Source organism: Acartia tonsa, chromosome 8 (assembly GCF_053477335.1).
Source record: "Acartia tonsa isolate MP-2025a chromosome 8, ASM5347733v1, whole genome shotgun sequence".
Classification (NCBI taxonomy): Eukaryota; Metazoa; Arthropoda; class Copepoda; order Calanoida; family Acartiidae; genus Acartia; species Acartia tonsa.
Window position 1 is genome coordinate 5256250 of NC_137267.1, and position 26914 is coordinate 5283163.

General features: G+C 31.1%; 1 protein-coding gene across 1 annotated transcript; it reads left to right on the forward strand.

Moving 5' to 3' along the window:
• Nucleotides 1-745: 745 nt before the first annotated feature.
• LOC145325600 (voltage-dependent calcium channel gamma-5 subunit-like) lies at nt 746-26649 on the forward strand. The gene is made up of 9 exons (XM_080168565.1): nt 746-805; nt 5162-5284; nt 5803-5927; nt 8673-8765; nt 10682-10789; nt 15446-15511; nt 17579-17654; nt 25199-25287; nt 26558-26649. The coding sequence occupies exons 1-9, from the start codon at nt 783-785 to the stop codon at nt 26647-26649; spliced, it is 795 nt and encodes a 264-aa protein (XP_080024691.1). The 5' UTR covers nt 746-782.
• The last annotated feature ends 265 nt before the right edge of the window (nt 26650-26914 follow it).

Sequence of the window (26914 nt, forward strand, 5' to 3'; positions counted from 1 at the left end):
AATTAAAATACAACAAAATTAAGTATCGTAATTTTCGTAATAATACACATAAGGAATAGTTATTTATCGCATCGCATTTTAAACAGCTTTCCACGGATATCCCAATATAAAATCATTAAAGGATTAAAACCAGCTTTGTTAGCCACGAGGGACTGAAGGGCAGTGCTGATAAACATGGTATCATTTTTTTACTATGCATGATTTTTCAGTAGGCTGTATGTTTCTAATTTAGCGGATATCAATCGGTTTCGAGTCCATACTGAAAAAAAAGTTTGAAAATTATGGAATACCCATTACAGAATGATCAATATTTCGAAAAAAAGTAAAAAGCAATTGTTTCATTAGCAACCTTACACAATAAAATTTAAAAAATTAAACTTTAAAAAAAAAATCTTCTAAATGTAAAAATCTTAACTTTTAATTATTCTAAATCCAAAAAATTTTAATATTTATCTTAAAATATTTTCTCGTAGTCATTCGAAACCGATTAATATCCGGTAGATTAGAACCGGTTCTCATCCATACGAAAAAAACTATGTCTAGTATTATATCCAGTTTTCTACGAATATAAAAATGTACGAACATAAGCTTAAAACTAGTTTTTTTAGCCCCTGCCTTCGGCATCTCATTTTAATCTTATAATTGTACATTTTATATCCGCGGAAAGCTGTTTATAATGCGATGCGAGAAATAACTATCATTTTATTTTTATGGTAAAATTAATTTTTTTATGATTGAATTTTGCAGAGACTAAGATGCTAAGATTAGAAAAATGAACAGAAATGTGGAGTCCTATCATTGAACAGTAAGATATCCCTTTAAATAAAAGTAACAGGGTGTGTGTTTGTCTGTTTGTTTGTTTGTACCAAAGGATCTCGCTAACCGCTGAACCGATAGGGTTCTCCTTGATAGGCTAGCTTCTCATAGGTCCCGGGAAATTTTATTTTACGTAGAGACTTGAACACAACATAGAAATGTTACGTAATACTTTTAAAAAAACATTTAAAGTGCATCTAGAGGCCTCTCAGGGCGTAGTCGCTACTACTTAAATAAAAGTAACAGGATGTATGTCTGTAATTCTGTTCAACAAAAGATCTTGCTGATATGGTTATCCTTTTGCAGTGAAGCTTCTTATAGGTCCTCAGATGGTTTTTGGCTATTTAATATTATAAACAAGTCTCGGTTACGTGAAAGTTTTTTTTATCAAATTCGACCCTAGAAAAAAATTTATCTTCATTTTAAACAAAAGTTAATCTATTTGTTAAATCACTATTTTTCGCCCCCCCACCCCCTAAAAAAATCTCTTTGTTTTGATATTTCGTTGTATAATTGAACCTATATTAACAAATATTTGTAGAAAAAAAGAGATGTACTATTTTTTATGTACCGTCACAAAAACCTTTTTGTTTAATTTAATTTTTTTATATTAGCTTTAAAAATAGTATTTTTCAATTATTTTCCTTGTTACATAACTCTGATTAAAAAGTTGTTGTGCTTTTATTTCTGTACTTTTTAGCAGTTTAACTTTTTTATGTAGTATTTTTGTTGCTTAAGTTGGAAAATAAAAGACATATAGAAATAGATGAAAATATTTATCGTTCATGTATTACTTTTAAAGTCCCTTATAAAGTAACAATGATCTTATCATCGTGCCTAATCATCTTAAGGAATCACCATTTAATATTTCTTGATTTTTAATCAGATGTAACCAACAACTTAATTAATTTTTTAATAGTTATTTCTCGCATCGTATTATAAACAGCTTTCCGCGGATATAGAATGTACAATTATAAAAAAAAAACTGGTTTTAATCTTATGATTGTACATTTTTATATTCGTAGAAAGCTGGATATAATACGATGCTAGACATAGTTTTTTCGTATGGATGAAAAACGGTTCCTATCCACCGGATTCGAATAAATACGAGAAAAATATTTCGTAATTTCAACTGATTTAGGGAAACATTCAAAGTAAATATTAAGGTAGCCCCCAAAAATAAGCTGAAATTTCGAGAACAAATTTTTTTCAATAATTAATTTGTTAGTTATACATATATAACTGTTTTTCAACTTTAAAGTTTGTTTTAATAAAAAATATTAAGAAAAGATTGTTTTTTTGGGAGGGGGAGGGGGGGGGGAGAGGAGTAGATATTGATTTCCTGGGGCATAAAAATTGTCCAAAGATACACTTTCATGTTTATCTAAATCTGTTGTTGAAATGCCTCTTTTAGGATTGATGCATTTTAGATTCAATAAGCAAGTGCAATTTTTATGTCTTAATAAAACATCAAATAATATGAAGATAAAATGTTGATCATTCAAAATTACTTTTTAAAATTGGAATATTGATTCATAGAAAAACTAGGCACAATATCAAAAGCCATGCATCTATTCTCCGTAATCAAGTTTTAAAAATGTAAGTATGGCCTTAAACATCCTGTATTTAAGTAATTTTTAATAACATTTTTATACAATTTTGTCCAGAAAAAAAGTTAATGTTTCCGTTTATTAGATTCTGACACTCTACAGTTGATCATGCTCGTTTGTCAACCGACTAATTATAACGGATTTTCATCATTATTAGTATTATCAGTAATGTGTTTTACTTTGATTACAAAGCAAGTTTATATAATATTGTAGCTGCCACAAGGCTTAATTAATTACAATCATATTGATAATGAATTATTCAGGAAAGCAGCGTTGCGGAGCCGTTTGATTTTGGTGCGGCTCCGGCTCCGACCTAAAATCAAGAAAAAACTCGGAATATTTTTTACCCACGTCTATTTTTGACTTTTGAAGCTTTTAAAAGTTTAATTTTTAATAAAAATGGACTTGAAAAACTTAATAGGGGCATTTGCACATGAAAAAACAGAGTCACCAAATTATAATTTATAAAAATATCTAGTCCGGAGCCGGAGCCGTTTTTTAACGAAAATTACGGCTCCGGCTCCAGCAAATTATGGCGGCTCCCGGATCCGGCTTCGGCTCCAGCTCCGCAACACTGCAGAAAAGTGATATATTTTTTCACATTAGGTGAAAAAGATCATTGCATGCCAACCACGGGTCTTTGTGGCTTAGTGGCTGTGGCTAAAATAATTGGATGACTTGTGTAAGCTGAGCGGATAAAAGCGGCTGACGCTGCTGAGCCGTTTAAATATCCTTTTTACTTATACACAATATTTATTTCCCAGCTGTAAAATATTGTAAGAAAGAAAAGGTTCTAAATTTATTTCATGTCGATTTTAATCCCCCCTTTATTGACTTACAAAATAATCTGCTAAAATGGATAAACACCTTTTTTGGCCATTATCTAAAAAACTTTCATGTAAAAACACCATTCATATATAAAGTTGTTTTAAACTTTCACTTTTTCGTAGGGGTGCAATTCTGAAATTCATCCTTCCCCCAAACAATTAGGTTCAGCTGTTTGTGAGATCTTAATAGGAAACTCACACATTATTACATTAACAAATTTTTTCTAACATAATGTATCTTTTGAAATCTCAAACTAAGACAGCTTTTTGACAGTCTTTTAATTTAATTTATTGAAATTGCCTGCAAAAACATTACCAATTAATAAAAGGGAGGAGTAGGTTGCGCTAAAAATTCGTAAAGGTGTGAGTTTTTAGGCTTAAAAAAAGTAGTAGGACGATAATATTCACTAAATATGTGTATTTCTTATTGAAAAGAACTATAGACATCATTTTTTTTAAATTTAACTTAAATTTTTATCGTTCTACTTCTGTTTTTAACTTAAAACTCACAACCTTTACGGTTTTTTTTTAGCGCAACCTACTCCTTCCTTTTAATTGATTTACTTTTGTCTACTCAAAAGAAAAACTTTCGGGAATAGTCCCTTTCATAACATCGCCCAATAAGGGGCGACTCGTCGTATTTTTAAAATGGCTTTTATAGGTTAGATTAGGTTATATTTAGTTAGGTGATTGCCCCACAGGGTTAGGTAATTTGCCCTGCATGGTTAGAAAAGCTAGAAAGTTAGAAATAGGAGAAAAGCTACTATGAAAAATACGAAAAACCGCCTCTTAAGGAGCAATGTAACGAAAGGGACTATACCCAAACTTTCTTGTTTAACATTGATCTCAGATATATGGTATATATTTTTGTGAATATACCCCCCTAGGTCCAACTTTTAGCATTTTTATTGTTTTTTCTTCCTTGTATGCTAAGCCCTGCACTCGCAAAACTTTTCAGGGACGTGGACAAATGTTCCGAATAATGATTAGCTGAAATAAGAAAAAGAAAAAAAATGATATCATAATATAATTTGTCTTCAATATTAATATAATATTTGTTTCAATTATGCAGCAAATTATTTTAATTTAATTATTTATAATTCATTATTTTTATATTTTAAATTTGCTTACACTGCTTTAATCAATTTGAAATTTTAAGAGACTATTTTAAACTTATTTTTAATTCAAGAGTGTTCATAGCATTTATATTAACATTTGTAACTTTTAAAATAAAAAAGATTTACTTTTTTTTAACTTTTGTTTTATATGCATACTAGCGGCTTCGCCCCTAGCCTCTAGGGGCTCTGCCCCAAGAGGTGATAAAAAAAATTATGGCAAAAATCGTAAAGGACCATGGAAATCTCCTTCAAAAAAAAAAAAAAAAAAAAAAAAAATTGGGGGGGGGATTTTTTGGTTTTTGGGGGGGTTGGGGGTGTCCCACCCCCCAAGAAAATAGCTTAAAACCACCACAGGACCAATAGGTAGATACCCTGAAGAGTAGAATCCTATCGGTTCAGTGGTTACCGAGATCTTAAGGGACAGACAGACGAACGGACAGACGGTCAGACGGACAGACAGACATCGTTCTACTTTGTATTATAGATTGTGTGAAATATGTTAATGGTCAGAAAACCTACTCTATAATCTACATTTCTAGCACCACCTGTTGTTTTTTTATTCTGAACTTTAGATTATAAATGTTTAAGTATAGATGTATAATCCAGCCAACTACCTGCAATGAATTCTAGAGACCCTTTTTATGAGGCTGTGGTTATATTTCCGGGTTGATTTAGCTGATTTCAAAGACCAAATACAAAATCGGGACTTGGTCCCTGCCCTGATGGTAGGGTTATTGGTTAATTGCTCATGCACCCTCTATTCTTTAGACTAATATCTCTGTATTTTTAGGGCAAGGAGAGTTGAAGGGGATCGAGAATTGATTTGGAACATAAAACTTTTGGCGTGCTCGACCCCAATATTTGCTATACTCACGGTTATAGCCCTAGTTATTTCTGTTCTCACTCCTAGCTGGTAAGTTTTAGTTTAGAAAAATATCTGGTAATACATTCATGCAACTTCCCCTTGAATGTGGAGCTTGAACTGGCCCTAGTGACAAACAAAAGTGCTTTTCCTACGCCATGAATACTTAGGTTTAAACACTAAGAAACCCTGGCTGCACACACAGAACCACAATATAAAAGTTTCGACCCCAATATTTGCTATACTCACGGTTATAGCCCTAGTTATTTCTGTTCTTACTCCTAGCTGGTAAGAATTTTTTTTCCAGTATGGCTTCAAAACCGATTAGTGTATGCTGGATTAGAACCGGTTCTCAGCCATACTGAAAAATTATGTATATCATTGTATTACAAACAATTTTTCATATTTAAAAAAATCATATAATTAATATTAGTTTTGTTAGCCCAGGCTTTTTGCCACTCGAGGCTAAAAAATCTGGTATCATTAATTAAATCCAGAATATTTTATTGAATTTGCTATCAATTTCGAAAAAAGAGGGACAGTTTGACAATTATAATCATATTTTACAGGCTACACACAATGGAAAGGTTTCGGAACCCCAACCCCATCCAAGGAGTTGTATACTCTGAATCAAATCCAGAGTATTTGATGAAGTCAACAATAAGTGGGATGTGGAGACTTTGCCAAACTGAACGTAAGTCCTTTTTAAAAAACTAAAATATGAAATAGTTATGAACTTTTACGATGGATTGACTTAAATACATATCCTAGTAGATTTATATGAGCAAAAATAGATTTCAATGTAAATCATGTTTACTATGTAAAGATATTTGATAATCAATTTTCTCGTATTCATTCGAATCCGGTGGATAGGAACCGGTTCTCATCCATACGAAAAAACTATGTCTAGCATCGAATTATATCCAGCTTTCTACGAATATAAAAATGTGCAATCATAAGATTAAAACCAGTTTTTTTAGCCAGTGCCTTCGGCACCTCGGGGCTAAAAAAACTAGTTTTAATCTTATAATTGTACATTCTATATCCGCGGAAAGCCGTTTATAATACGATGCGTGAAATAACTATTACAGTAATCCTTTTATGTCCAATAAAGTTAAATTCTCCCCGGCCTCCTTCCCACCTCCTAAATTGCACTGCCAATGATTATGCTTTATTTACCCCTTTATCCCTTTAGACCCCTGCATGTTATTGCAACAATTTACAATTATATACAAAAAGGCAAAATTGTTCAGTAAATTGAAAAATTCAATTTTATCAAACAATTTTTTTTCGGTAATAACATTTATTTTGTTGGTTTTGTAACAATATTTTTGTCAATAAAAAAAGTTTAAAAATTATATAACAACAAGGATAAACACTAAGATATATAAGTTGGAAAGAATTTTAATGTTAGAGGGAGATTTAAAATCTGCATCAAATTTTAAGGATTTTTTATGATATTCGTTTTTTGTATAATTCTTTATCTAAAAGCGGAAATACAATTTAAGTTAATTAATTTTGACATCTGTGATTGGTGGATTGAAAATTATCTGCGCTCTGATTGGAGAAGCTTAAGTGACGTACATCATTCAACCAATTAGAGCGCAGGTAGTTTCCAATCCACCTATCCAATTGGTCAAAATTTATGAACTTAAATTGTATTTCCGCTTTTAGATAAAGAATTATACAAAAAACGAAATCCTTAAATTTTGATGCAGATTTCAAATCTCCCTCTAACATTAAAATTCATTCCAACTTATATATCCTAATAAACACATCCAATAGCGAGGACAAAGAAATTTTAAATGGATAAACAAAAAAAGTGAGTTATCGAGCAGAAAATCATTTTTTAAAAGTAAAAGTGAAAATATGCAATGGTCTTTTGTTGCATGACGGGCAGACCAACAGACTAAGTAAATTATATACTGAATGTTCAATTTTGTAGAAATTCTCCACAAACAAATCCAGCCGTTTATCTTGAATTGTAGCTCAGAACAAAAAAAAAGAAGTTCGCCACTAAAAAAAAGTATGACAACATCCATTAATAAAACAATAAAGAAAAATGACAGCATATTTTCATTTAAGAAACTGAATATTGAGATTTTTTAATATAGGATACATTTCAAGATCTGATACCATACATGATTTCACATATAATATTGCATCTAATAGTCCTAGGAATCGCAATTTTACAAGTTTTTAGGATCACAAAAGTTTCAATGAGCAAGAGATTAATTATGTCTAAATTTGTAGTTACTGTTGAACGGACAGACATCACCTATACATAGAAAAGCCATATTCTAATAATATTCATTTGTTGGTAAATTATAACTTTTAATTGGATATTCATGTGTAACTAACAAGTTAACAATTTGTTGAAATGTACTTTTTATACTATTTGCAAACAATAATTAATAATTACAAATAGACAGCAAAACATAGAACAGGAAAATTGAAAATATTGGTTTTTGTATTGTTTACAATACATAGTATTTAATTTTGTGTTTTAAAACTGTATCTAAACATCCTTATATATAAAGTAGTGATTTTCTTTGGGTGGTTTTAGGCTATTTTTCTTACCTCCCCCGCCTTCCCAAGAGGCTGGGGTTTTACATGCGTGTCTTTGAAATGACACATTACAATCTTTCCCGATTTTGTATTACTTTTGCGGAACATGATTCCAGTTACGTCATATTTTTCTTTCCCGAAAAAGGGAAGGGGGGAAGAAAATCTCTTCAAAAGAGATGGGGAAAACCCCCTTTTCTCCCATCTCTTTTTTTCTTCCCCCCTTCCCTTTTTCGGGAAAGAAAAATATGACGTAACGGGAATCATGTTCCGCAAAAGTAATACAAAATCGGGAAAGATTGTAATGTGTCTTTGAAATTAAAGAGGTTTCCATGTCTTTTTAAAGATACCCTTGATTACCTAGTGGTGGGTATACGGAAGGACGTACGACCTTATTAACCATGGAGTAGCTCCGCATCTAGGAGCTTTGTATTAAATTTGGAAGGAAGGGGTATTGTTTGTTTGTGTAGCCATTGTTTCTTAGTGTTTAGACCTAAGTAGTCATGAAGAAGGACGAGACACTTTTGTATAGCCATTAGGGCTATCAAGCCCCACGCTCAAGTACATTATGCCTTGACCCGCTGTCTCAAGGAAGGACATGAAAATAGCTAATAATGACTTGAATATTAGAAAAAAAAAGCTTAAAACCATTCCAGGATCTATGTAAATATTTTATAAAATGTAGAAATCAATCAGATCTGCGTTAATAAGTTTTAAGAAAAATATAATAAACTATTCCATGCTGAAATATGAAAATGAAATGGCTTAAAACCATCATAGGTCCTATGTAAAGCTTCCCCAAATAAAGAGAACTCCATCTAGTTAATACATAAAAAAAACCTTACAATTTTATATAATGAGATATCTATTTTAGTTGGCGGAACAAATTTCTCATGTGCTCGGATAGATTATTTTCCAGTTGAAAATTATCAACCTGACGATCAAGATTCAACCAAGGCGATACCATGTGAGTTGATAGAAGATAGATATGGTAATAGATAGATTATTTTCTAGTTGAAAACTATCAACCAGACGATCAAGATTCAACCAAGGCAATACCATGTGAGTTAAAAATATATAAATAGATAGATATGTTTATAGATAGATAGATATGGTAATATATAGATTTTTTCCAGTTGAACCAGACGATCAAGATTCAACCAAGTTGATACCATGTGAGTTGATAGTAGATAGATGGATAGATATGGTAATATATAGATTATTTTCTAGTTGAAAATTATCAATTAAACGATCAAGATTCAACAAAGGCGATACCATGTGAGTTGATAGTAGGTAGATAGATTATTTTTCAGTTGAAAATTATTAAGCAGACGATCATGATTCAACCAAGCCGATACCATGTGAGTTGATAGTAGATAGATATGGTAATAGATAGATTATTTTCTAGTTGAAAACTATCAACCAGACGATCAAGATTCAACCAAGGCGATACCATGTGAGTTGTTAGTAGATAGATATATATATATGGTAATAGATAGATTATTTTCCAGTTGAACCAGACGATCAAGATTCAACCAAGTTGATACCATGTGAGTTGAAAGTGGATAAAAGTTAGATAGATAATATTCTTTCATTTGTTGGCTTAAAAACTTTTAATAGATATTGATTTAATGGAATCAGAAGTATCTTATAATTATAAGATTAAGATATTTTTTCTTGGAACATTGTCTGTAATACATGGTGCGATGCATGATTTTTTAGTATGGATTAAAACCGGTTCTATTCCAGATGATATTAATCGGTTTCAAATTCATACTAGAATATATTTTTCTCTGTATAAGAAAATCATTACATACAGAGAAAGAACAAAATGCATTAAATATCATACTTATTATATAAGTTACTTTTTCTTTTTAAAAGCGAAGCTTTTCTATAATTAGGGTCGGTACGTCCGTACGTACGTCCGTCCGAGATAGACAGCTTTTATTCGTTAATTTAGGCATGTTAGAATTGTCCTATCGATTTCAAAATGATAATTCCTGTAGTAGTTGGGCACGAAAGCGTAGCAACTCTATAATCATTACCAGAATGTCCGTACGTCCATTTTAAAAATGTTGATTTTTCTACTTTTTTAACAACAAATTTTCAAGTGTCCTAATTATCCGTTTGATCTGATTTTTGGTATATTCATTCCTGGGACAACAACGAACAATATTATAAGCGAAGCAACTCTATAATCAAGTCCAAAAATGTAAGTATGTCCATAAACATTATCCTGCTTCAAGCAGTTTTTTCAAAAAATTTACTTACAATTTTGCTTCGACTCTAATACTTTTAAATTCTGATTATTCAGTTCAGATACCATACAAGTGTTAATGTCCGTTTGTCCTACCGTTTCAGTGCTTTGCTTTTATGGATGTTGTCATCCTTGTTATATCTAAAAATAACAATATGATCTTATTATTGTATTATAGATGCAGTGCGTGATACTGTATTTTTAAAAGCAAAGCTTTTCTATAATCAGGGTCGGTCCGTCCGCCCGGCAAAACGTCACAGACAGTTAGCTCTTTTCGTTAATTTAATTTTCCTGTCGATTCCAAACTTTGCATGATGATTCCTGTACTAGTTACAATTAGGTACAATTTAGAAAATGCCACTAGAAAAATAACCCCCTACCCCAATTTTTTTAAAACTAAGATAAAAATGTGGTTTGGTTGGGGGGAGTTCGCCCCCTCTTCCATCCCCCTAAAAATTTTTTTTTTTTTAATTTAAAGAGAAATCTAAATAAATAAATAGATTTTGGGATTCAATTCCCATCTCCTCAAGTGCCCCTAGAGCCTCTAGGGGCATAGCCGCTAGTACTTTATAAAACAGGATATGTATAATATTAAACTATGAATATGATAATACTTTTTTTTCTAGATGCAATGCGACAGAGTGGACTCTACTTTCTGATTGGGTCCTCAGTTGTTTGCCTAGCTGAGATTTTCTGTGTGTTTGGACTTTGTAACAGGAATACAACAATATCTTGTAGATAGATAGATAGATAGATAGATAGATAGATAGATAGATAGATAGATAGATAGATAGATAGATAGATAGATAGATAGATAGATAGATAGATAGATAGATACTCGAATAATTGGATGTGTAATAAAAATTAAGAGTAATATTGGCAAGAAAACAATGAGAAAATATATTACTTAATATTATTATATGAATATCTTTATCAGAAGCGAAGCTTTTCTTTATCTAAGGGTCGTACGTTCGCACTACTTTAATCTTTAATAGACAGCTCTGATTGCATATTTAGGCATATTTGGCTGTTCATTATACTAGTCCCCAAAGTCTTATAATGACGTTTTCTTAATCGTTTTGGGACTTTTATTAAATTTAGATTGGTTCATTTGTTTTAACGTCCAAACATTTCAACCACTAAATGCAATCTACAGAAGGGGTAATTTTGTGTGTCATCATTGGGGAGAAACATCAATTTATTTGTTGAGCTTTGCTTTTACGTATGTTGTTATCCTTGATATCATTAGCATTTCTTGTCTGCGAACTACTTATTAGGTTTATTAGGTACTAGTGGCTTCGCCCCTACCATCTAGAGGCTACGTATTCTGTAAGGGGGAGGGGGGTGTTTGAAATAGCCTAAAATCACTACTAAAATTACCATTACATATTTAATAGTATTTCATAATTAGGTAGGTACTTTTTTACATGAATAAATTACACCCTCCAAATATTTTATCCCGCGGGTAAATTTTTTTTGGGGGGAGATGGATAAAAAATTTTCCCCTGCCAACAGTATCGTTATTGTAGCCAGCTGAGAGTTTTACCTTATATGAGTACATAAAAATCTAGTGCAGCATCCAAGTAATAATATATCGATTGCAGGAAAATGAATAAACAATTAAGTATTTTCCTTTGACCATATATTCATGATATGTACATTGTTTGTTGATTTACCTTCAATATGTGTCTGTCTGCTTGTATATCCATTTAATTTACAAGCGGCTTCACCCCTAGCCTCTAGGGGCTTGGGCCCCATGAGGTTTGTTCAAACCAAATTTTTGTATTTTAGATTTAAAATAAGAATGTAAAAAAATTATCTTTTGGGGAAGGGAAATTTTTTTTTTGGGGGGGGGTGGAGTGGGGGTAGTCCACCCCACTATTTTAGTTTTAGATTTTAAAAAAAAATTTGGGAGGGGGGGATTTTTCATATTTTAGGGGGGTTAGGGGTGTCCCACCCCCCAAGAAAATAGTTATAAACCTTCCCGGGACCTATGAGAAGCTACCCTGTAAAGTAAAACCCGATCGATTCAGCGGTTAGCGAGATCCTTCGCTACAAACAAACAGACAGACAAACAAACAGACAACCAGACAGACAGACAGACAGAAATCGTTCTACTTTGTATTATAGATTGTCTGTCTGTAAAATCCTTTTATACACTGACAAGGAGGAAAAATTTTCATAGTATCTTAGTATCTTAAGTTGAATAACATATCCTAACTTTTTAACCAATAATTTTAATATGTAGAAGGATTTATTTTGTCTTTCATCATTGGGGGAGGTACGTTAATTTAATATCTTAGCACTGTATTTTTTAATAGCGGCTACGCCCCCCCCCCCAGAGGCCTCTAGGGGCACTTGAAGAGGGGGGAGTTGAATTCGAGAACACAATATTTTTTTACATTTAAAAAGAAAAAGTAAAAAAATGGGAGTTGGATTTTATTTAGGGAGGGGGGATTTTTCCATGGGCGAGATCCTTACATACAGACACATAGACAGACATCATGATAGTTTATTAAAAGATATTGCTGTCTGTTTATTTATTATATACTGTCTATTTGTTAGTCTGTCTGTTAATGTCTGTTTGTCTGTTTTTGTGTGTTTTCTATAATGTTCCTAATACTGGCCTTGTTCTGGACAATTAACCTTTTCAGGTTGATATGGGGCAACTATAAAATTGCTTAAACATAAGAAAGACATTTTTTCACTTGCTCTTACTCTAAATATTATTTTTTCATTATTTTTATCTTTCTCTTTTTCTGTTTCTCTCTCTAGTATCGTATTATTGTATCGTTGAGGAAAGGCAGTCATAGAGAGAACATGTCTCTCTGTGCAAACATTAAAATAATTAAAAATGTGATACTAGTGAGTGACTAAATCAAACACATTTCAAAATGAAACTAAATTTTTTTTTTTTTGCTAACAATTGTAGCAAGTTTTTTTTCAAAAGTACTCAGATCAACTCACAAACACAAAAGGTAAAATTAGTAAAACAAACATAAAACAAAAATATTATGATATACAAACTGAAATACTTTTTTCATATCTGGTCAACATATAAACACAATATGCCCAATCCGCTGCTAATCAGACTATACTCTTACTCTTACAAAATAAAACTTTTTAAAATTAGAACAATCCCAAAAAAGAATGTTAAAATTGTTAGGGATGCACATTACTTGTCTGCAGGACAAGCCTTGATTAGAAGCTCCAAGTAATCCTTACTTAAACATCGAGAGAAATGGATGCACACAGAAAATAAAGATATTTATGTTAAGTACCTTCCTTAATAAAAATGTTAAATATTTCTTTATTTTCATATATAATAATTCATTTTAAATAAAATAACAACTATTTCTTTATTACGCAACAAGAATTTGCTTAATAAGCATATCAAATATAACATTCATAAATAAAACAAGAATTTGCTTAATAAGCATATCAAATATAACATTCATAAATAAAAGTTTAACACTTTAAATTTTTTAAAATCATCTAATTTATTTCAGGAAAAAAGACTTGTTATCATAAAATAAATTACTTTAAAAGACAAATTACTAAAAATACTAAAATTACTAAAATACACTAAAAAAAAAAAAAACTAAACAAATACCTAAACTACAAAAAATGACAAACATAAAAATAAACACTAAAAAACAAAATACTTTACAAAAAAAATTACACTTTGAAAATACACTATAAAATAATACACTTTTAAAGTAAAAAATATGCAAAAATATAGACCTACATCAAAAAAAACTTGACTTAATTAAAAAATACTCTCAACACAATAAAAAAATGAAATTATCAGCAAAAGTAGGTTTATATCAGCCTTCCTTTTCTCATCTCATTGGAAGCCTGCTGGTTTCTTAAGCTTGGTGTAGCTTTAAAGCACTTTAAACTGTAACCCTGTAAATTTAACCTGGTCAACTGTAAGACTCCACTGATTGAAGCATATCATAGGAGGGTGTTGACCATGGTCTGCATGTTATATAAATTATAAATTTTTTTATAAAATTGTAATCTTATCAAATGTAGATTCGAAAATATATATTCATTCATTCATTATATTCCGCGGATATTAAAATAAAAATATAAGTTTAAAACCAGTTTTGTTAGACCAGGCCTTCTTTTGAGATTTTGTTGTAATACTTGTGAAATATTGTATGTAATACGATGCTATTTACGATTTTTTAGTTTGGCTAAAAACCGAGCACATACTAAAAAAAAACATTTTTCTAGTTGCACCTTCTGTCCTATCTATAAAACCATTGCCCAACCGTAAAATGATTTCTTACAGGCTGATTAACATTAATTCTTATCTAAAATAGATAGATAATTAGGTAGATAGATGGAAAGGTAGATAGATAGATAGATGGATAGATAGATGGATAGAAAGATAGGTAGATAGATAGATAGATAGATGGATAGATAGATGTATAAATGGACAGACTTACAGGCTGATGAACATTAATTCCTATTTGTAATAGATATATAATTAGGTAGATAGATGGATAGATAGATTGATAGATAGATAAATGGATAGATAGACTTACAGGCTGATTAACATTGATTCTCATTTATAATAGATATATAGTTAGATAGATATGATTATCCTTTAAAGTGAAGATTCTTTTAGGTCCAAGTAGGCTCCATGGTTCCAAGAGAAATCGCCCCTTGAAAAGAACCCCCCCCCCCCCTAAAAAAATACTCTTTCTTATTAAAATAAAATGAAATGTGTAGGTTCGAATTCCACCAACCTTACCTTATTTGCCCCTATAGAACTTTAAGGGCGTCGCCGTTAGTAGATAGATAGATAAATTGAAAATAAATTTTTTAAATGCAAGGTTGTATCGGTTTCGAAACCATGCCGTTGGGTAACCAACACCGACTTTGGGAAAACTGACGGTCGGAGGCAGTCAAAAAGATAGACTTACATATCATTATAAAAGTAAAATGATGCTGCATGTCTGTTTCTTACAAGTCCAGGGAAGGCTTATAAATATTTGAGGTAGGGTAACTCAAGAGCTGGATCTTTTAATCATTTCAATGGTGCGCCAAATCGGGGTGCGCCGAATTTCAGCCAATCACAGCGCGGCATTTCGTAAAATGCTGTGCTCTCATTGGTGGAAAGTTGGCTCACCCCGATTTGGCGCACCATTGAAATGATTTAAAGATCCAGCTAAGATAAATCACCCCATGCAAAAAAAGAATCCCCTCCCCGCCACCAAAAAATTTTTACTTTTTTCTTCTGAAAAAATGAACTGTTTGAGGGTCAAATTCCCCACCCCTTACCTTGAGTGCACCTAAAGACCTTTAAGGCCGTTACCGCTAGTTGATAGATAGATAAATAGAAAAAAAAAGATAGATAGATAGATAACCAAAAAGAGATTTGTTGTACTACAGGAGGAAAAAGATCTTCACCTTCATTTCCGGAATTGTTTTTATACTCGGAGGTAGGATAGGATTTTTTTAAATAGCGCAGCTACTCTACAATTATGCACATTGGTCTGTTTGTCTGACAGTAATGTGTTTATACTCGGAAGTATGATAGGGTTTTTTTTAGTAGCGAAGCTTCTCTTTAATTAGATTAGGTCCGTCCATCTTTAATTTGGGCATGTTAGATTGTTCCATCGATTTCAAATTTTGCATAATTTTTCTTATAAGATTGCATAACAGTTAAGTATAAAAAAGCGTAGCAACTCTATAATCGTTACCAGGTACAATATAATAAGCGAGGCAACTCTATAAACAAATCATTAAAAATGAAAGTATGTGTTTTTACTATATCCTGTATTTAAGCAATTTTACAACAAATTTATGTTAGTAGCGTAGCTACTGTAGAATTATAAACGTTGGTTTTAATTTTTAATTTTTACCCCCTCACTTCCAAATAAAAAAAAACTTGGAAGTCCTTGACTGAAATAAATATTTATCGCATCGTATTATAGACAGCTTTTAGAATATTATAATGAAAAATTATAAGCTTTAAACTAGTTTGTTAGACCTGAGGGGCCAAAGCCTTCAAAACTGGTATAATTTATTAATGTTATTGAAATCCACCAATTTTGCTGAAAATTCAACTCTTTCTTAAAAAGAAATATTTTGAAATTTAAGTATATAATTGTACATACACAATACGTATATATCTTTTAAACTGAAATCAAAATATTTTCTTCCTTTAAATTAAATATTTGTGGATACAAAATAGATATTTAAGATTAGAGGGTAAAATCATAGATTAAACTATAGATGATTTCAAATTAATGTGCCTTCCCCAACCCAATTATGATAACCAAAATAGCCCTTCTGTAATGGAAGGTGGAAAAGTTTGGACACTGCTTTATTATATCAAATCATGAGTGTTATAAAATTCACAAAAATGTTTAAGCGAACAAATAAGAGAACATCTTTAATACCAGCTGGGGAAAAACCTATACAACATTCAAAGAGGGATATAACCACGGCTGAATTGTTATTCCGCCAAATTTGGAATACATAAAAATCCTCTTTTGGTAGTGTTAAAATCATTGGTGGAAAAATTTAGACCTGGTAGTGCGAACTTTTTTATATTTTTCTATTCCTCTATTTTCTATTACCTCTATTAACAAATGCACTTGAAATTCTATTCTATTCTTTAATCCTTCCCGCAAATATTGTTCTAAAGATATTAGTATCTAATAATCTATATTCCTCTATTCTCTAATACCTCTAATAACAAATGCACTTGAAATTCTATTCTATTCTTTAATCCTTCCCGCAAATATTGTTCTATAGATATTTGTATCTCCTACTATGTTTCATACTACGACCCTAGAGGCCAAATCGGTTCAGCGGTTAGCGAGATCCTTTAATACAGACGGACACACACATAAAAAGGATAATTCTTTTAAACTATTCTGACATTGAATCTTTTCATGATACTTTATTGATTGTCTGATTTTATGATGGTAATTCAAGGGGCGATTATGTACAATATAGAAGTTAAGTGCGTCCGTATAAATCACCTTGCTTTCAATAAATATTACAATATATCTGTTTAACCCTTCCCCGTCAAAAAATTGGATCGTTATAAAATCAACATAATTAAGCTGGAAGTGATTATAATGTCCTATATGCCAGATGAATCAACTTTATGATAAAATCATATAGTCGAACCCTTGAAATTGAGTTAAAAAATGAGTTTAAGCTTCAGTGGAAGTTGCCATTCTTGTTCTGTATTTTTTTACTTTCAACTGTTTACACGCTTGTAAAAAGAGAAAATTGGAGTTAATACTTCTTTATCAAAACTTTTTTCCATGTTTAAGTTTTTCTTAAACTTTTTTTTCTTTGAAACATTCTTTAAATAAACTAGAGGCACTGGGAGCAATTAATTTAATTTTTTTTTTAATGTAAAAAAAAATATTTTATGGGGGACATTTTTTCTTCGGCTGACAACACTGGTTTTGATCTTTTTCATTTTAATATCCGCAGAAAGATTAATGCTTAATACGATGCGATAAATATTTATTTTACAATTTTAGGGTTGACCCTGTTGGCTGGCATAATTGTTTATATTTCAATATTCAAAGCAGAAGTTGGTAATAAGCTGGAATCAAGGTAAGAGGTTTTTTTTATTTATCTTAGTTAAGATAATGGATTTAGCATTACTTGGATGTTAAACCCGAATTTCATGTTATTTAACTTAGTGAAACTCGCAGCGGGCTAAAATAACGATACCCTCATCCCCTCCCCTCCTAATGGATAAACGAATTTGTCAATTAATTCCATGTTAGCAACTTAAATTGACGACAATAACGTACGTAACGGATAGCTTTTTCCGTTAATTTAGGCATGTTAGAATTGTCCTGTCGATTTCAAACTTTGCATGATGATTGCTGCAGTATTTCGGTACGATTTAGAAAGCGTAACAACTCTATAATCGTTACCAGAATGTCCGTACGTCCATTTTAAACATGTTGATTTTTTTATTTTTTAACATACATTTTTTATGTGATATAATCATCCGATTGATCTGATTTTTGGTGTACTCATTCCATTACTACTAGTACTATTAATCGCATCGTATTATAAACAGCTTTCCACTTAGATTATATGATTTAAACCAATTTTATTTCTATTTTCAAATCTGTGGAAAACTGTCTGAAAATACGATGTTATGCATCATTTTTCAGTATGCCTGACCACCGGTTCTAAACCAGCAGATAGTAATCGGTTTCGAAGCTATACTGGCAAAGTTATTAAGATACATCCATAAGTAGATAATCATAAAAGAATACTTGATTAACAAACAGACAAAGTGAATCATACAGCAGATTTTCAGTTGGCATAAAAAAGAGAATGAATGGGATCAATAAATGTCTTTAATAGCTCGAAATTGTATGCTAAATGATGAAAATGATTAAAGTCCCTCCACAGATTATGACGTCATACGATAGAATAGCCAATGAGATGCCAGTATACACTGTAATTGACTAATGGTAAAATTTATGCTGGCCTCTTATTGGCTATTCTATCGTATGACGTCATAATCTGTGGAGGGACTTTAATCATCTTCCTAGATTATCTTTGGTCAAGGGGTATCTATAAATATACAAGGATGACAACATCCATAAGTAGCGAAGCACAGATGCTGTGAATATTGGTGCAAAAAATATGACGTAACAAAAAAAATTAGCCAATGAGAGGCCGTTATTGACCCGTGGCGGCAATGGTAGTGGACTCTTATTGGCTAATTTTTTTTGTTACGTCATATTTTTTGCACCAATATTCACAGCATCCGAAGCACAAAATTTCGTGGATGGGACTGACGGTCATTGTTGTTTTCTTCAAACGACAGGAAGTTTAATTTTGATATCTTTAACTGAAAAAATTTTGAAAATCGATTAATAAACATCAAAGATATGGGGGAAAATGTAAAAAATATAAAAAGTAGCCAAAAACCTGCAAAAAGGCAGTCTGACCGTCATTGTTGATTTCTTCAAATGACCGGAAATTTAATTTTAATGTCTTTAACTGAAAAAATTTTGATAATCGGTCCATAAACACCAAAGATATGGGAGAAAATGTCAAAAATAAAAATAGCCAAAAACCTGCAAAAAGGCAGTCTGACCGTCATTGTTGTTTCTTCAAACGATGGGAAATTTAATTTTGATATCTTTAACTGAAAAAAGTTTGAAAATCGGACCATAAACACCAAAGATATGGGGGAAAATGTAAAAAATATAAAAATATCTAAAAACCTGCAAAAAGGCAGTCTGACCTTCATTGTTGGTTCTCCAAACGACGGAAAATTTAATTTTGATATATCTAACTGAAAAAATTTTGAAAATCGGACCATAAACACCAAAGATATGAGGAAAAATGTGGAAAATAAAAAAATAGCCTAAAACCTGTTAAAAAGCCGTCCGACCGCCATTGATGTTTTATAGTTAATTGTGCTCCTTAATGATGGGAATGTTGTCAAAAAATTTCAGCTTTCTATCTTTTATAGGAGCTGAGTAAATCCCATTTCCCCCATAGCGTTACGGACTGACGGACTGACGGACGGACGGACGGACATAGTGAATTATAGAGTAGCTTCGCTACTAAAAAATAAATCTTAAATAGCAGCCGAGAAAACCACATTTGCAACAGAAATGGACAGACTGACAAAGTTAATTATAAAACTATTAGCTCTATCTCATATGTAACATATCTAAAAGTTAAACTCAAATAGTATAGGCAAAAAAATAAATGAAATTTTTGTAACCAAAATAGTGGTACATTCTGTTGAAAAGCTTTTAAAAGAGAAATTTATGTAATTTCTGCCAATAAACATATTTACTTTAATACCCAGGAATCTAAAGGGATAAGATAATGGCCGATAATTTGATGTACATTCCCAATGATGAAACATAAAATTACCCTGCTGTAGATAACAATAAATGAAATGTTTGAACACTCAACGTAATTAAACAACCAATCAAAATTCAGTAAAAGTCCTTAAAGTTGTTAATCTAGAAATTGTTATTTTAAAACTTAGAGGACAGCATAATGCCCCCTCCCTCCCTGTTTAATATATAAGTACTAGCGGCTTCGCCCGTAGCCTTTAGGGGCTTTGCCCCAAGAGGTAATTTTACAAAAAAAAATTTAATTTCTGGTGCTGCTATTTTCATGTGAGGTAGTTTCCCCAGAAAACTTTTTTTTTTGGGGGGGGGGGTTTCTTTTTTTTTAGAGGGGGGGGGGTTGTCCCACCCCCCCCCAGGAAAATAGCTTAAAACCAACACAGGACCAATATGTATATACCCTGAAGAGTAGAATCCAATCGGTTCAGTGGTTACTGAGATCTTAAGCTTCAGACGGACAGACATCAAGCTATTTTGTATTATAGATAAGAGCTTTTGCAAAATATCCTAAAATATAATTTTGTTTCAAATAGAAATTGTTATTTTAATGGAACAGGAACCCAAAACTGCCCAGGACCTAGACTAAGCTTCCCTTAGAATTGATGATTCACACATTTATTTACACCATGGAGTGAGGGTACATTGAGCTGTTTATTATACTTGTCTCCAAAGTTTTATAATTACATGTTCGTATTCGTTGGCTTAACAACTTTTATTAAATTTTGAATGGTTGGTGCATTAAGTTGTGTATCTCAACGTTTTTACCACTAACTGTAACCAACATTGTGTATCATCATTGGGGATGTACAAGAATTTATCGGTCATTAGATCCCTGTACTTACACGCTTAAAGCCTTTTAGAAACAGGTTTGTTCAAAATATTATTATTTTTTTATCCATTATTGCTATATTTTGGCTGAAATATATAAACAATGGCTTATCAAAGCATTAACAAATTGTAGTAAATTTTATAAAAAGCTAAAACTATCTTAATATGCATTTTTCTAAACAAAGAACATTTAACATGGATCCGGTTTTTTATTACAGAATCATAAGATGGAAATAAGCAATAATTTGTTATTCGAAGGGTTATCAAGGGGACAAAATAATTGCCTTAAACGATCCAAAAACCTGAATCTAAAGATAAAATAGTCTAAAACCATCCTGTGAAGAATCCTAAAATAAAGAACTCGTTTATTTCCGTAGCTAGTGAAATCTTAAGCTTCAGACAAAAAAGCTTTCTACTTTTTATAATTTGTAAGTAAGCCTAGAAAATATATTTTCCTTTGTAGTTTCAGATAAACTAGATAACTCATTAAAGTAATTAATTAATGTGCAATATTTTCTTCGATAACTTTCAATAACTTTCTATGATGATACACACAATTGCCCTTTCTGTAGATTACAATTAGTGGTTGAAACGTTTAAACACTACACTTAATAAACCAACTAATCAAAATTTAATAAAAAGTCCCCAAAGTTTTTAAGCCAATAAATAATAAAGCATTATCATAAAACTTTGGGGACTAGTGTAATAAACAGTTCAATATCTCCTCCCTCCCAGAAGAATTGTACTTTATATTGCATATACAATTTATACAGAAATTTCCACATCGGTGATATCTTAAATGGCATAGATAAGAGAACCAAAAATCTTTAAAATTTAAAAAATGTAAATCTGGTTCTTTAACCTAAAATTCTTTGCGAACACAGAATCTCCCTATATTTTAAGTTATTATTACAAATATGTAACTTTACAAAGTGTCTAAAAAATGTGTCATCATAAAATGAAATGGTTATAATTAAGGACAGTTTGACTTAATAACCGCATTTGGCTAAACAGTTACTCGCAACCTAACGGAAAATACGCGAAAAAAAGGATCTGAGCTAGATCTTTAAATCATTTTAGTGGTGAACCAGATCAGGGTGCGCGAAATTTCAGCCAATCACAGCGCGGCATTTTAAAATTACAAAAACCTAGATAACACTACCTTTATCCTGCAATTGTGGGTAAAGTGGGATCTTGAACTTGAAGTTGTCCTTTAAGGTTTTGTATTTCATTTGATTCGATATTTGATTTTGTTTGTACTGTTTGTATCTAGAATAATTTATCTTCGAAATTTAATGTATTTTTTTACTTTTCACCGATTTTAAATTTTTTAATGCTTTCTAGAGTCTTTTCAGTGGACAATAGCAGTTTGTCTGCCATGCCAATTAAATGTATATGTGTTTAGCTGACTATTTGAAATTTTAAGTTTCTTGGCCATTATTTAATAATATAAATGTTTTTGTTTTTTTACAGATTTTTGTTTAATCTGTACGAAAAAAGGACCAGTGAGGGAGGGGACAATTGCCTGATTATTAAACTAGTAACCAAAGTTTTATAATAACGTTTTCTAATTCGTTGTTTCAACAGATTTGGCACTTTTGTTAATTGTATTATAATTGGTTAGTTCAATCAGATGAGTGTCTTAACGTTTCAATAACTAATTGAAGGGATAATTCTGTGTATCATCATTGGGGATGAATATCAATTTTTCGGCCATTTTTTTATCCCATTAGATCTGAGCGAAAGGAGAGAAATATTTTTTTATTTTAAAAAAACTTAAATTTTCATGAAAAATAATCTTGATAAGTTTTATAGTTTTCTGTCTATTACTAATATAAATAATTACTTTTGTTGATTTATGTATGTATGTATTTGATCTGTAGTATCAGGGATCTAAAGGGATAAGACAATTGCTGATAAATTGATGTACATCCCCAATGATGATGAGAAAATTATCGCTTCTGTAGATTACAATTATTGGTTAAAACGTTTTAACACTCAACGTAATGAACCAACTAATCAAAATTCAGTGAAAGTCCCCAAAGTAGTTAAGCCAATAAATAAGAAAAAAACTTTGGGGATTAGTTTAAATAAACAGCCCAATGTCCCCTCCCTCCCTGAATTATGTGCCATATATTCATGTGTGTGTGTGTGTGTGTGTGTGTGTGTGTGTGTGTGCGTGTGTGTGTGTGTGTGTTGCGTGTAAGTGCATTCCCAAAAAATGATATTTCTTTTCATACCAACTTTTTTTATTTTATCACTTTTCCAACCCATGAAAATGAAAATTTGAAGGGTTTATGAAAAAGAAATGGTGGTCCTCCAAAGCTGCAAAATTTATAATCAAGCTTTTGAAGTTGTATATGATGAAAATTATAATCTATAATTACATTTTAAGAGATCTATATTGCTAATAGTTATTTAGTTTCTTTATTAACATTTAGTATATTAGTAACTACGAAGCCTCTTGTATCACATAAATAATTGTCTATATTGAGATGAGTTTCTTATTCATTTTTGGTATTTTCTGGTATTTTCAGATATTTTTTGGTATTTTTGGCGATTGCTCTTGAGAGGGTGGTGGTAAACTCACCAAAAATGAATATAAACTTTCCCAAGACTTAGGAGAAGCTATATTGTAAAGGAGAACCATATCGGTTCATTGGTTAGCGTTGATTCTTTATAATAGACACACAGACAAACAGAGATCCTGTTACTTTTATATAAGGATATACATTAAGATATATAAGTTGGAAAGAATTTTAATGTTAGAGGGAGATTTGAAATCTGCATTAAATTGTAAGGATTTTTTATAAAATTCGTTTTTTGTATAAACCTTTATCTAAAAGCGGAATTACAATTTAAATTAATTAATTTTGACATCTGTGATTGGTGGATGGAAAACTATCTGCGTTCTGATTGGAGAAGCTTAAGTGTCGTACATCATTCAACCAATTAGAGCGCAGGTAGTTTCCAATCCACCTATCCTATTGGTCAAAATTGATTAACTTAAATTGTATTTCCGCTTTTAGATAAAGAATTATACAAAAAACGAATTTTATAAAAAAAAATCCTTAAAATTTGATGCAGATTTCAAATCTTCCTCTAAAATTAAAATTTTTTCCAACTTATATATCTTAATATACATTATTCCATATGATATAATGACAGGCATGTAATTGTAAAGGCAAAGAAAAAAAGGATTGATTGATGAAAGTGAATTAGCTTACTCAGATAAAAGCATACAATCATTAAGTTAATAAAACTAGAGAAAAACAAGGATGACAACATCCATAAAAGCGAAGCACTGAAACGGAAGGACAAACGGACACTAACACTTGAATATTGTCAGAACTGAATAATCAGAATATAAATGTATAAATGTCAAAGCAAAATTGTAAGAAAAATTGTTGAAAAAATGCTTGATACAGAATAATGTTTATGGACATACTTACATTTTTAGGACTTGATTATAGAGTTGCTTCGCTTATACTATTGTACTTTGTTGTCCCAGGAATCAGTATACCAAAAATCAGATAAATCGGATTATTAGATCACATAAAAAATTTGTTGTAAAAAAGTAAAAAAAACAACATGTTTAAAATGGACGTACGGACATTCTGGTAATGATTATAGAGTTGCTACGCTTTCTCTAACTACTACAGGAATCACCATGCAAAGTTTGAAATTAATAGGACAATTCTAACATGCCTAAATTAGCGAAAAAAGCTATCCGTTACGGACGCACGGACGGACGTACGGACGGACGGACCGACCCTAATTACAGAAAAGCTTCGCTTTTAAAAACATGATAAACAGAAAGATACATAACTTAAGAATTGAGAGGCTTTCAAACAAAAATAATTTTAAAAGATTGAAAGGGCATGAGTAAAGCAAGGATGACAACAATCATAAGTAACAATTCTTTAACAGCATAGTTGAACAAAGTAAAAACTGATATACAGAAAATAGATAGAAATTTGAGTAGGGAATTATTTGATTATGAAAAAGCGTAATAGAAAAATTAGAGTGACATAGCAGGCACACCATAAAAAAAATAAGTAAGAGCCAATTTTGCATTTCCAGGGTGTCAAATGCAGTTGTTTATTACTCACCAAAAAAATATTTTTTTGCATATTTTACCTCACGAAGCCACAGGGAATACGAAAAATGAAAATTTTTGAAATAAATCTAACTGGATTTTGGTTCAAAAAAATCCGAAAATAGCAATAAAAAAGACTGATTTCTTAAATAAGTTTTTCTTACTGATTCAGGTTAGGTACAAGAATGGATATAGAATATATGTGCATATTATGACAGGGGAATATATGCCCTCAATTTAGCTTGCTAAAAGAACTAGTTTATGTACCAATTCAAACACAAATATAAAAAAAAGTAAAGGAATGTCTGTAATTTGTTGCCCAATTTCAGATCTGGTTTGCTACCCGCCAAATTCAAGTACAGCTATGGCTACAGTTTTGTTCTCATGATCTTCAGCTTTCTTCTCAGTGAAATTTCAGGTAATACAACTTTTCTTGAAAGGGTTGAATAGATATCTTAATAAATTTATTTCGATGATTTTTCTAATTTTCCTTATAATAAAATAACTGAATCTCCGTGTGGTTGTCTGTGTGTACTGAAGGATCTTCACAGTGTAGCTTCTCATAGATCCTGGGAAGTTTTATAGCTTTTTGGGGGGATGGAACTGACACCCTCTCAGAGAAATCGCCCCTAAAAGGGAGATCACTTTTTATTTTAGGTTCAAGTAGAAATTATTTTTGCACTATTGTAATAAGGGAAGTCCAGTAAGTTATCCTTTGGTATTACAGACAGAAACATAGATCCTCTTAATTTTTTATAAGGATTTATGTATGTTTACTTTATTTAGGAACATGTGGAATATTCTTATTTATAAGATATTATCAGCTACAGTGGTCTCTGGAACCATATTATATTTTTACTTTATTTAGGTACATGTGGAATATTCTTATTTATAAGATATTATCAGCTACAGTGGTCTCTGGAACCATAATATATATTAACTTTATTTAGGAACATGTGGAATATTCTTATTTATAAGATATTATCAGCTACAGTGGTCTCTGGAACCATAATATATTTTAACTTTATTTAGGAACATGTGGAATATTCTTATTTATAAGATATTATCAGCTACAGTGGTCTCTGGAACCATAATATATTTTTACTCTATTTAGGAACATGTGGAATATTCTTATTTATAAGATATTATCAGCTACAGTGGTCTCTGGAACCATAATATATTTTTACTTTATTTAGGTACATGTGGAATATTCTTATTTATAAGATATTATCAGCTACAGTGGTCTCTGGAACCAGAATATATTTTTACTTTATTTAGGAACATGTGGAATATTCTTATTTATAAGATATTATCAGCTACAGTGGTCTCTGGAACCATAATATATTTTTACTTTATTTAGGAACATGTGGAATATTCTTATTTATAAGATATTATCAGCTACAGTGGTCTCTGGAACCATAATATATGTTTACTTTATTTAGGGACATGTGGAATATTCTTATTTATAAGATATTATCAGCTACAGTGGTCTCTGGAACCAGAATATATTTTTACTTTATTTAGGAACATGTGGAATATTCTTATTTATAAGATATTATCAGCTACAGTGGTCTCTGGAACCATAATATATTTTTACTTTATTTAGGAACATGTGGAATATTCTTATTTATAAGATATTATCAGCTACAGTGGTCTCTGGAACCATAATATATTTTTACTTTATTTAGGAACATGTGGAATATTCTTATTTATAAGATATTATCAGCTCCAGTGGTCTCTGGAACCAGTCACTAATCCTAATTATATCAGGAACATTTAATTGTAAAGTCATTTGAAAATTTTAAGAAAAAATACTATCATAGAAGATATCCCACATAAATCCTAGGTCTATCAATGAAGGGTGATTAGATAAGCTTTCAAAACAATCCTTTTTTTATCTTATGATGGATATTAGGTTTATAAATTCTGATTAATATGTACAAGAAATATAGATTACTTTATATATGTACATTTTTAAAACTTACAAAACTATTCTAAAATAAAGATTTTTAACAAATTTTATTTATTACCTTTATATAAAATGG

Excerpts from the sequence above, each read along its gene's own strand:
- LOC145325600 (XM_080168565.1), top strand. The coding sequence starts at position 783 with ATGTGGAGTCCTATCATTGAACA. Across the intron at positions 5,285-5,802 it reads TCTGTTCTCACTCCTAGCTG|GCTACACACAATGGAAAGGT; the intron begins GTAAGTTTTAGT and ends CATATTTTACAG. Across the intron at positions 10,790-15,445 it reads CAGGAATACAACAATATCTT|ATTTGTTGTACTACAGGAGG; the intron begins GTAGATAGATAG and ends AACCAAAAAGAG.